Source organism: Poecilia latipinna, unplaced genomic scaffold (genome assembly GCF_001443285.1).
Source record: "Poecilia latipinna isolate Pla-1442-1.1 unplaced genomic scaffold, P_latipinna-1.0 Scaffold260, whole genome shotgun sequence".
NCBI lineage: Eukaryota > Metazoa > Chordata > Actinopteri > Cyprinodontiformes > Poeciliidae > Poecilia > Poecilia latipinna.
Genome location: NW_015112876.1, coordinates 309,314 through 321,803, shown reverse-complemented (window position 1 = coordinate 321,803; position 12,490 = coordinate 309,314). Strand labels below are relative to the sequence as shown.

General features: G+C 35.9%; 1 protein-coding gene across 2 annotated transcripts; it reads left to right on the top strand.

Annotated features, from left to right (window-relative positions):
* Positions 1–1,422: 1,422 nt before the first annotated feature.
* agtrap (angiotensin II receptor-associated protein) lies at positions 1,423–12,164 on the top strand. 2 transcript variants are annotated; one of them, XM_015033191.1, is made up of 5 exons: positions 1,423–1,903; positions 2,489–2,523; positions 2,712–2,817; positions 4,889–5,084; positions 8,280–9,217. In XM_015033191.1, exons 1-5 carry the CDS (start codon positions 1,877–1,879, stop codon positions 8,351–8,353), a joined length of 438 nt encoding a protein of 145 aa, XP_014888677.1. In that variant the 5' UTR covers positions 1,423–1,876; the 3' UTR covers positions 8,354–9,217. The 2 variants fall into 2 exon arrangements, with proteins under 2 accessions (XP_014888677.1, XP_014888676.1); XM_015033190.1 differs by lacking the exon at positions 8,280–9,217 and adding an exon at positions 9,575–12,164 and having other exon boundaries at positions 1,427–1,903.
* The last annotated feature ends 326 nt before the right edge of the window (positions 12,165–12,490 follow it).

Here is a 12,490-nt window from a genome sequence, read left to right as displayed (position 1 = left end):
ATTTCTTTAAATATACAGTACATCTGAAAAGTGTGGCATGTTAATGTATTAACGTTTATGAAAGAACAAACAGCATGAAGATCAAAAGACACCAGAAAGGTCAGGTGTGTTGAAACTTAAAGCATAGTTATGTTGGAAAACCAATTTCCCAAGATTTATATAACTCACAAATATTGATCATTTTATCATACAAAAATGGGAAGAATATGGAAAACCTAGAAGCCTACCAACACATAGTTGTTAATCTAAGCAATTAACCAGCAGCCACAAGACTCTACATAACTCTGGATGAGTTGAAGAGATCCACCAATCAGGTGGGAGATTTTGCTGACAGGATAGCTATTTGTTTACCACTCCTATAACTGGGACCATCATGTTTTGGAGATTCTTTGAAGATGCTTTTCTTTAGCAGGGACAGATTTGATGGAAGATGGATGCAGTTTAGCACCGGGTAATGCTATCAGAAAAGCTTGAAGAGGCAGAAATTTAGTTGAGACCAGAGAGAAAGTTCAATTTCCATCTGAACACGACACTAAACTTATAGACAGAGTCACAATGGAATGATTTAGACTAAAGTACTTTCCAGGGTTACAAATGTTACATTATTATTCAAGGGTATGTTGTAAATGTTGAAATGGCAATAGCAGTTGCAATAAATCCATGTTTCCTTTCTGTCTTTCTCATCTGTTCTTCAATTACTCTCTGTGACCTTTAGCATATTTTGTGCTTTAATTTCTGTCAGATGACAGCGTATGCTGCAAAGAGGCATGATCCAACAAGCTACACATGGCATGCAAAGTGTCAACTCATGACACTAGGAATATATATTAATTTGCAATTATGGCATTCCAAAATGTAATTTGTTATATCAAAATTTTGAAGACAGATATTAGAAATATGTGTTAGACCTTGGGGAATGTTTAAAACCATGCATCTTTTCCTTTCCTTTCCCACGTATGTGCCACTTGGTGTTGATGTATAATTTTAAATTTCAATAAAAAGCATTTGGTTGGTTTACTTTTTTTTTTTTTTTTTTTTTTTTGCATTACAAATAGGTTCAAATTATTTATCTGCATTTTAGAAGACAGTTTGGCTTAAGCCATTAAAGCAGTTTTGTTTCCTGTTGCATTTTGCAGATGTCAACAGCGGTACATTCAGCTGAGTTGGTTCCTGTTTTGTTTTCACGCCAGGTTTCGTCACCTAATTAGCAAACCTGAACCACATCAGCGATTATAGTCCTTGGCATAAACACCCCTCTAGCGTTTTGCTTTCTGCATTTAATGTCCTTCAAGTCTGCAGTTAAACAGCAAGGTTATACCAGACTTTCTAAAGAAAAAAAAGATTTAAATACACACACACACATATATATATATATATATATATATATATATATATATATATATATATATAAAATAAATGTATCTATAAAAATTTAACCAATATTTAGTTTGAATATTATCATGTTCTGAGGTATTATAGGAGCTGCCAAGAATTGTATTCCTAAGAATTGCATAGCAAAGAAACATAAATGTTCCTATTTGCCATTTTAATTGGGAAGCAGACATGCTAGATTCCTGATCAATCATGGCGAACCTCTTTAAGAGACAGAAGTGAAGCTGTGACTGAAGCGGATTCTCCTGGGATCTGTAGTGGAAGCAGCAGGAAAAGGAGGAGGGGAGGGCATCACATGGGAAGCAGTCAGGCTGCTGTCACATGGTTTGTGTTTGCAAGTTCAGTTAAAGCGGAGGAGGAGTTTGCACAGAAGTTTGAGAAAGAGGAACAACTGCAGCATTTTTCATGTGGCCTTTCAACAAGTTGAAACACTGAACCATAAAGTGTGGAGGTGCTGCTTTTGATCAAAAAACTCAACATTATTATGGAAATCCCTGCAATAAACTTAAAGGTGAGTTTTTCAATTGTTGTCAATGGCTTATATTATAAAAATGTTGTGTTTTGACTAGTTTTAAGCAACGGCTAGCGTTAAATTTCATGTGTCACAGTTCTCATAGGTAATTCCACTGTGTGGCAACCAACTTCCCCTGATTAAGAAACAGCCAGGGATTTTGTTAAGACGGAAAAGAATCATGTTGAGAATAAATGCATTGTAGATTCTCACAGCTGGCAAATATGTAGTCAATTTTGACACTTCCTTGTGTTTAGCATCAGCACAAGTCATAACAGAAAAAGACTATGACAAAATTAAAGCTTTCAAGATCAGAAATTCTAATCTCATCTTTTTTTTTTTCTTATTCTGTCCGAGATGATTAAACATGTGAAAACGATATCTTTGAACCCAGTCAGATACAACTGATCACACATTTCAAATTTAGTCCTGGAATTCCCTGCTTATTGTAGCTGAAAACAGCATGCATGTAATTTTTCTTTTATTCTCAATTATTGAGGTGTTTTCTTCCTTATTAAATATTTTTTTAATTACCTGAATGCCTATAAAAGGGGAAAATCTTTAGGATGTTCTTCTCTGTTCCAGGCGATAGTGCTGGCACACTGGCTGCTTACTGTGTGGTGAGTGTGAGCTCTTGTTTTTTTTCATACATCTGAGGAATTTCTCTCATCTGAGCACACATACACACTTTCTCTCTTGTCTTAGCCTAACTCTTACACATACCACACTTGTGTATAAACTCCTGGAGAGTATGTCAAATGAGAATATTTTGTGAATTATATATTTTAAAAATAGTCTATTGTTTCAGGGGCAGCATGGGCCTTCTCTCATCTTATGCATGGAGTAACTTCAGTGTTTTAGCAGTTGGAGTGTGGGCGATTGCGCAGAGGGACTCCATTGATGCTGTTCTCATGGTGACTTACTTTTTTTTTTTCTCTTCTTCTTCTAAAAGTTGTCTTGCTATCATGTGACACATGCAGAAGTCTAACAATAGACCCTGCATATCCAAACTAACCAGTTTGGATGCTGAGGGGTTCTATGAATATCTCTTTGAAAGAATGTCCTTCCCTTCTCATTGAATGTCTGATCATTTCCAATTCAGTACATCACGGGGAGGAAATACTTTTCTTCTAATGTTCTGATGTTGAACTTTTGATTTAGGTTTTCTTTTTAGACTAATGAGCCGTATCTCTGTCCTCATACCTTATGTTGCCTCTTCAAAGTACATGCTTTCTCTGATGTTTTTTGTTGAAAATTATTTAACAAAGAATTCATAGATTTTTAACTGAAAGCAATGAGGACTTAATTAGATGTTCCCTTGTCCCAAACAAAATTATCCTCTGCTCTCTGGAGAATTAGAACAAATGCCACATTTATTCCCCAAACTTAGCTGCATTAGTTTAATTAAAAATTCATGCAGTAGATATTTCTTTTCTGACAAAGGGAATATTTTTCCCATTATTTTACCTAAGCTGTTCAAGGCAAAAATGACTTTCTCTGTGAATGAATCAGAAATAAATACTGAAATGTGACAATCTCATTGATCAAAGCAACATTCTGGGGTTTAGGTTACTAAAGCCAAGAAAAGACTTTCTAACCTCTGGATGTGGCAAAGTTTTCATTTCTGTAAACTCTTAGCAGAACTTTTGAAACTTTTTTTTTTTAAGTGAGATGGAACCATGGGAGAGTTGTACCCTGAATGCATCTTTAAGAAGGAAAACTGATGAGCAAGAAACTTTTAACCCAAGCCCTCATTCTGCAAAGTCAAGGTCATTTATTTAATCAGACAGCCAGTTATTAATTATGTCTTTTAAAATGCTACTTTAAGGGGTTTCTTTATTTAAAGTGAGGATTGCTGAGTTTGTAGAAAAGTGAAAACATTCTTTATAGTGGTTGAAGGCTAATAGTTCATCAAATGGTTCCCCCGTTTTAGCTGATTTCATTCAGAGTCAACAAAAACTGGTAGGCCATTATTTATTTAATCAAGAATTAAACTATTTTGACTTGGAAAGTAGAGCACACCACCCCAGTTTTAAAGTTCTTACACTGACTCTGTAGCTCAGAGAATGGATGTTAAGATGCTTCTGTTAGTTTACAAATTACTGAACTGCCTGGCACCAAAACACATTAAAGATCTGTTGTAGTATCAACCTTCCAGACCACTCGGGTTTTCTGGTTCTGCTCTGCATCCTCAGAACAAAACCAAACATGGAGAAGTCGCATTCAGTTCCACTAATCTGGAAACTGAAAACCAGTCGAAACACAAGTACCTTTAAATCAAACCCCAGCTGTTTAGATCTGCTTTTGATTCATAATAACTTGAACATTGATCATCAAATTTGATGTATTTTTGTATGAAATTTAATGTTTATTGCTTGTTTCATAATTGGTTTGTATTATGGTTTAAAGCATTTCGAACTGATTTGTTGCTGAGATGTGCTTAACTGAAGATATATATATATATTAGTTTTTAATAAAAAAACACAAACAAATGAACACAAATAACAGTTTGAAAATATATTATACCAATGTGACTCAACTACTACACTTGGAAGAGAAGCAACACTTTTTTTTTCAAAACATTTTTAGAAAAGCAATTTCTTAAAATTTTTGTTTTCTAAACTGATTCAAATCTGTAAATATTATTTCTGAGGATCCTGTTGTAATTAGTTTTGTGGCCTAATTTTGATTCTAATCTCTGTTATTCTGGGAGGAAAAAAGTTGGGATAAATTTGCAAGTTCAGAACCAAATGGCTCCATCAGCTTTAAACACCAGGCTTGCCATAAAAAGCAATTGAGCAGCTTACTGTTGTCCAAAATGTAACTCTATTTTTATTCATAATCAGCTGGACTGCTCATGTTGTTCCCTCACTCCTGTATCTTGGCTTGACTGATCAGAACATGGCACTCCTGGCTTTGTGTTTTCAGTTTTCAACTTTTGAAGAGCTACTCCATTAACCTGTTTTTTTTTTTATCCTGTTACAGTTTCTTATGGGACTGGCTGTCACGATACTGACCGACATTATCCATTTTGGGATCTTTTATCCACCGCAGCTACTTGTGGCTGTATCTGGCTTTTCTGCTGGCATGGCCATCCTCAGCCTGCTGCTTAAACCCGTTTCCTGTTTCTTTGTCTACCAAATGTACCGTGAACGAGGAGGAGATTACAACGTCAACTTCGGTAAGAACCAAAGTTAAATATGCTGATAGAATGGAAAAATGAGAAACCATTTGACAATAACTAAATTTTAAATGCTTCTAAACATATTTGCAGTTTTTGTATTGGTTCAAATTTTAAACAACTCCAACTCTTCTTACCTTTTTTTTCTTTCTTTTTTTTTTTACTTTTGCTCCGTTCAACTGAAAACTGCTCTTTGTGGGAAAACTTTGCTTCAAACAACCAGTAAAGTCCACATCTTGCTTATTAGTTACAACCGCATGACATTTTTTCTTTGCGCTGAGATGGCCGAGCTGCAGCTCTACTCGGCCAAAAGCACCTTCCCTTCGAGTTGCTCATAAATCTGAGTCACTTTGAAAATGGGATTGTACTTCATGAACAAACATAAGGCCATCACAGAGGGTGAAATTAACTATCTATATTCTGAACAGAAATGGCTCAGTCCTGATTCACCAAAAAGGATTTGTGTCATTATGAGTGTCGAGTTAATTTCTTTTTTTCTGACAAAGAAACAGATGAGTAACTGCTGGTGAGATGGAAGACACATTTTTCTAATCCATTAGTTGGTGCCATTGATTTGTTGGCCTAAACCGTTCAGCTATGAGCTGTTTCATTTTAAAACTCAGCAAGTCATGATGGGTATGGAAATCCTTAAAAATACTTATCTTTTCACATGTCTCTAGTAGTTTTTATTTATTTATTGGTAAAAATATCTAATCTTTCATGACTGGAGTGCTTTCATGCTTTCCGTTATGAGAAGAGAAAAAATGGTAATAAAAGAACAAACCAGGAGGTCGGGGTTGTGGCACTAATTGTTTTTCAATGCAACTCAAAACGGCAGTTGATGAAACGTATCTCTTTGCTCTGGGAGAGATAATTGAATATTGATGAATCTGGTCTTTTTATGGTTTTACTTTGCACAGCAGGGAGCACTCATTAGACTTTGTTGTGACTGATGAAAGCAGCTAATGTTACTCTCTGACTGTGAGCAGTTTAATTGCTGTCTGATTGCATTGCGGGCTTTACACTACTGACCGTGATGGAAACCAGACAATGGGGGTGACAGGAAATGGATTGCTGAATTGGGCTGTTGACGATCTCTGAATTTTGATTGCCCATTAAGTTCATCTTTTTATTTCTTAATAAATAAAAAAAAAATCTGAACTGTCAGTAATTTGGTCTCAAACTGACGGACCAATAAAAGTGTCCATTTTCTGCTCAGTCGTAAGGACTGACTGTAGGCAAGCGGGGTGGCAGTTTATGAGGAAGGTATAAAGCAGCTTTATCCGTTCAGTGCTAAAGTGCATTTCAGCACGATAATGAATGTGTCGTTAGTGTGTGAATGTTTTTATGAGCGAAAATTATCTCTGTATTTACAGCCTAAAAGGGCTGCAAGATGGGATTACAGTGACTCATGGGGTAAAATGCTTCGAATGGTTTAAAAAGTCCCCTTAACAAAACAATATTGTTAAACTTTTGAAAGTGAGAATCTTTTAGAAGTTTTTAGGTTTCTGTTTTATTCTTTATTTTTGCATAAATAAGATTAAAAGGGTATTCTCAAGAACACATTTTGTTGAGTCATGGATTTTAGCTCACAATAACAATTGCTTATTGTTATTGTGACCATTATTAATAATATGATGTGCTGCTAAATGTATCAACAATATAAGACTATAGAGTTGTATCATCACTACAATAGCATTCAGCATGAACTTGCCTACTGAGGGCTGTGTTTTATTACACAAGGCATGTGTCTGGACTTCACATCACTCAGTTCAGTACCCTTATATTTACTGGGGAGCTGCGGTAGTATTACATGTCTTAATTTGTCTTTGGATTGTACTGCTGTGAGAGGTCTTCCCTTTGAAATGTGGGGATCTATCAGGTGCCGACACTGCCAGGTTCTGTTACCTGTGGAGAATGAAGGGCCTGAGTTAAGATCTCAGCTGGATTTTTTTTTTTTTCTGTGGAGTTTGTATGTTCTCCCTGCAGGTACATTGGGTTTTCTCCCAGTAATATGTTAATTCTCTGTCTCTAGTTGGTAGATGTGTGTCTGTGTGATGTCTGCCCTGCATAGCTCTACGTTGCCCTCCGATGGACTGGTGACCTGTACAGTGTTTATGCCCCACCTCTGAACCAATAACCACTGGAGATGGGCACCAGACCTCCTGCGACCCTCCCAGGATTAAATGTCTAGAGAAGCTACTGGAGATGGATGTTTTGATATATATTTTTTCTCTTACTGAAGTTGTCTCCTGTTATAGAGTTTTGATGTGAGAATGAGCCTGATGTTCCTTGATCATTCTGTAGCCATCATGGTTTTAGTAGAGGCACTTGTTGTGTGGCATTTAAGGCACTAGAAACAGCAGGTCGGCTCCAGACAGATTAGGATGGATTTTCTAGGTTTTGAATTCTCTAGAAAAACATTTTGTGATGTTATGTTGTCTGAGATACTTCTGTCTATAAGAGTTTAAGAACCAATGACTTGTTTGCTTTGAAAGTGCATTTAGTGTCCTGCTTTGATTCTTTAGTCAGAAACTCGCTATGAAATAAAATGTAAAACTGGTGGCATTTTCTCACATACACCAACATTATAAATGCATCCTTATATTAAGCGGGAGGGGACATCGTCCTTGCTTTATTTATTTTTTTTCCCGAAAGGAATTTGAAGATTTATTAACTCGCACTTCAAGACAGACCTCCACTTTAAGTCAATTTATTTTTAATCAACTGAAATACAGAGAAGCTTTATGTGCATCTACTTCCAAGGATCCATTTATTATAAATTAGCCTAATCTTCTATGCTGTCCTTCTCATGCATATTGTCTTTGCAGCACATTGAAGCTCAGATTTTTATTTTTACCAGTATTTCTGACTGGCTATCACACTCAAATGTGTTTTGTTTTGTTTGTTTGTTTTTTTTGTTTTTTTTTATCTTTAGAAAAAAGTCAAGCATAGAGGAAAATAACCTTTTTGTTGAAACATGCATTCTCTTTCAAACATCAGTGGCTAACAAAAGGGGGGAAATCAGTAAAATCTTGCATCTAGCTTTGTAAATGTAATTCCTTCAGATGTATTTTGTAGTTTGTCAGCTTGAATCTGTTTTGTTGCATGTTATTTGTTTCTGTTACACCAGTTTGTTTTTATCATTTATGTCTTCTCTCCTCATCTTTTTACCGCTGATTTCTTCTCTCTCAGACTTTGAGACCTCTGTGGACAGTCGGTGCACTACGGACAGTGCAGACAGTGCCTTTTTTGGCCGCCGCTACTGAGACCTGGCTTCTTCCTTTATTACCATTTCTCTTTCCAAATCATCCTATTCCCTACCCTTTCACCCAAGAAGTAAGATAACTAATAGACTGACAGGACACAAGAGACTTTATATTTCCAAAAATTGTTTTATATTTTTTCACAACAATTTTGTGAGACTCTTTGCAATACATGTAAATTTTTTTTCTCACCTGATCAAGGACACAAAAGAAAAGTGCAGGGTTTTCCTTTTGGTTGCATTTCTTTTGAATTTTAGTACTGCTACTTGGACTCTTTATGCTTAACTATGCAGTCATGTATTTCTGTGAGTCTAGTTTGGTAAATTTTCATCAGTAGCTCCTCATTAACATCCCATACTTGGATGCCTTGTGGTTTGCATGCTGCATGTTTTATTTATTTATTTTTTTATTGTTGTTGTTCATTGTGTATTCAAGTTTGCATGTTATGCATCTTTTATCTGAAACTGCAGTCTCCAGATACCTAATTTATCTCTTTGTGTATTTAAATCGGTGCACAATGATGTTGCACTTTCCAAAATGGGACAGAATTAAAGACAGCAAAGGTCTAATTTATACATAAAATATTTTATTTACATGAGATGCTTTTCCAGTCTTCTTATTTTATACTAACCCTCTGAAATAAAATAACTTCTCATTGAATTAGTATTTAAATGTGCAAGTTTGTCACGGTTAGTCTTGCTTGCATACGGTTATACAGAATTTTGAACTTCCATGGAAACATCATTGGTATTCTGGCCATGGTGGAGCCAATGCTTTCGGTTGCAAAGCGTCGCATAAAATTGTGTGCCTTTCCAGAAGTCACTGTAAAGCATGTTAACATCTGATATAAAGAACCTGTGAAGCTGTTTCCGCTGAAAACCAAATTATTTGACTTGCTAGCGACACACCACTACAATACAAAATCTCAGGCCACAGCTTACTGAAGTGGTTGCCTTTCTCAAAATAACCGCAGTACACACATTTTATCAAACGGTTCTGAAAGGAGGGATAACTTGAGAATATGGGATGAATCTGCGCCTGACTAACATTCCTGCGACAGGCTGGTTTTTCAGGGTAATAGTCGAGACGCCTCAGATGAGGAAAAAAAAAATCTGTAAAATAAATGTGCATGGCGTTCACAAAGCTGTATGGCTTCAAAGTGTTTAAAAATGCTGCATTTCACAATGCAAGTTGGTGTTTAATGTTTCTGATGTTTCTCTGCAGGTTTCCCAACTGTATCTCGAAATAGAGACACGTATCAGTCCATCGACCAGCAGGATGAATCTTCAGGTCCAACAAATCCCTTCAACCAGGCCCCAGACACCAAACCAGGAGTCCGCACTTATTGAGAAAAGTACATGATTGAAAATGCAGTCTGTTTTTTGTTTCTCACTTTTTATATGCAGAGTTATAAAGGCCTTTAAGATCAATTTAAAATAGTATTGCGGGGTCACTGAGCTAAGCCAATTGAAATAATCTGTTTGGGTTTTATAGTAAAATATGCCCATTACATTTTAGCTGAGGTTCTGAAAGATTTCTGCTTCAGTGCCACTGAAGAAAATAATCAGACGACACGCCATGGTTTACAGTAATCCTTTGAAGCTGGTCTCTGATTCTTTTAGCAGAACACTGTTGGATAAATAAGTAACTTTTTGACTTGCAGTCAAGTTTTCTGAAGCTTGAAAACATGTCAAAAACAAAAAATATATAGGATTATATAGACACTTTTAAAAAAAGTGTCTATATATTTTTTTTAATGTACATTCAAGACTTGATACCAATACTGAATTGAAATAAGTTTTCATATAGATGAGTCGGATATTAATTTCTTCACAGATTGGTACAGTTTTGTTTGTGTATGTTACCAAGAAAATCACCACTATGTCTATTGTGAAAATGACCAAATATCGTCTGTATGATGGTTCTAACGCGTTCATTTTAAACACCGAGCCGACTTAATAATAGTCTCATTGATCTTTCACTTATTCCCTTAAAAGTGAAGAGTTTCTAACCTGCTTTCAAAAATGCCGTCATGAAACGGCACTTCATCTTAGAATACCAATTACTCGCAGACCTCCTACTGTGAAGTATCTCATAAATGCTGAAGGGTTATGTGAATTTCCCCACAAATATAGTCATATAGACTCATGCTCAAGAAATTATTTTTTTTTCCCCTCATTGAAAATGTTTTATGCACTGTGGATTGCATTTATTTATATATTTTTTTCAGTTTTCATGTCTGTCAGAGGTTTTCCTGTTGTAGACCTTACATCTGCCTCAGAATGGGGACGTTGTAACTCTGCTGATCACGTTTCTGGTGTGTGAAACTGTCAGTCCTCAGCTAAACTGGGTCAAACCTTCTTAACATGTTTGTATACAGTAAGTGCCGTATCTGTGTGAACATACTTCATCACAACATTTCAACCATATCTAAACACACAAATATTTAGCTCACTTGTTTACTTCTATATCCAGTTTTACCCGATGCAGTGCTGTGAAAAAATGTTAACTTCTTCTGTTTTACCTGTCACACCTACATGTTTTAAATCATGAAACATGTGAGATAAAGTATTATAATGATAGACGATGACCTCAACTGAGGCAGATGACGGCAGCGCTTTAAACATTCTTGGTTATTTTTATGCTGCATGGGTGAGTAACTGATGAACCCTTGGAGTAACTTTAGTAGAGCAGCCATGAGGGAAAAGCTCAGCACTTGTTCCTGTTTTCTCAATTTGTGGATCATTGCTTTTGATGTGGTTTGCTTTGTGAAACCTTAAAAATGGTTTTATTACCAGACAGATGGATGTTGGTAATATTGTTTGAAATCTTTTGGTCTGCTTCAGGTTTTTATACAATTTGAACCAAGTTTATTTGGATACCATTTTCTTTAAATGAAATTATAAAATATTTAAGTGTGACATTGAGAGAAAAACAGAGAAAATCTTTAAAGACCTAGTTCTTTTTACAACATGGCAATGTTTAGTCTGCAATTTACAGAACAAAATGTACCTGCTGGATTCCTTAACATTTTGTTTTGTAACACACTGTTAATTTATTGCACCATGATTATTTTTCTCTGTATCTGTGCTCTGACTGAATATTTTGCCTAAAATTGATCACATTGGTTTTGTTAGTTTATTTTGATTTCTCAAAATAAAACAATTTAGCCATTTTCATTTAAAACGTAAATAACAAAGTACAATGTATATCATCTCAAATGAATTTTCAGCTGCTGTGATTTAGATCTCTGTTTGGAGTTTAGTCACAGTTGGCATTTTCTGACTGAAGCGAGTTGCATCTTGGCAAATGCTTGACTCATTTTTTTTTTTTCCTTTGTCGCATTTCTGTTTCCCCCTCACCCTGCTGCTCTCAGAAACCTTTTTGTTGTTTGCCTTTTTATTTATACTGCCAGACAGCAAGCACATTTATCGGTGTGTTTTTGTTGTGGTAAATGCTTTTCACACTCTATTGTCTCCTATGAGAACTAGAACACCTTCACTCTGAAGTAATTTTCTTTTCAAAGCTATTCTGAAGCTCACACAGCTGGCATAGAAATAATGGCAATACTGAAGGGAATTATAAGAAGCATGGATTTATTGTTCACAGAATTTGAATGTGGAAATTTGACCAATGATGTAGCTTCACATTCATTACACCTCTAAAAAAGAAGTAAGAATTCCTCAATTGATTACAAGATTCAGTGTCCGTCGACTGTAACGTTACCCTAAAGATTTTTTTGTTTGCCTGATTTTCTGTATTAGGTTTGGAAACTCTCTGGGTTTATGGGTAAGAATCTTGTCGCCTGTTTGTAAATTGCTCCTTGCTTGTGGGCCTCCTGGGGAAGCATGGATAGAGGACAAAGTACTGGGTGCCAGTCCTCAACAGCTCTATAAGTAACAAACACACTCTTTGCTCTCCTTCTGTTTTACTCTTACTAACTCGCCTGCATAAGAGTAAACCTACAAAACTTCCTCAGATGTCAAAAATGCGCGAAAGAAAAATAGGAGTTTAGTCTTGTTTAGCTTAGTTGCTTTAATAACAGCCTTCAGTCTTCATCTAAAATTGACTCTGGTATCTATTATGTTCCTCTTCATTGTAGTCCACAGATTTTGTGGTTTGAATCGGGTGAGGTGAAAC

Coding starts and splice junctions, on each gene's coding strand:
- agtrap (XM_015033190.1), top strand. CDS start 1,877: ATGGAAATCCCTGCAATAAACTTAAAG. Junction 1,904..2,488: donor TCCCTGCAATAAACTTAAAG/GTGAGTTTTTCA, acceptor TCTCTGTTCCAG/GCGATAGTGCTGGCACACTG. Junction 2,524..2,711: donor CACTGGCTGCTTACTGTGTG/GTGAGTGTGAGC, acceptor CTATTGTTTCAG/GGGCAGCATGGGCCTTCTCT.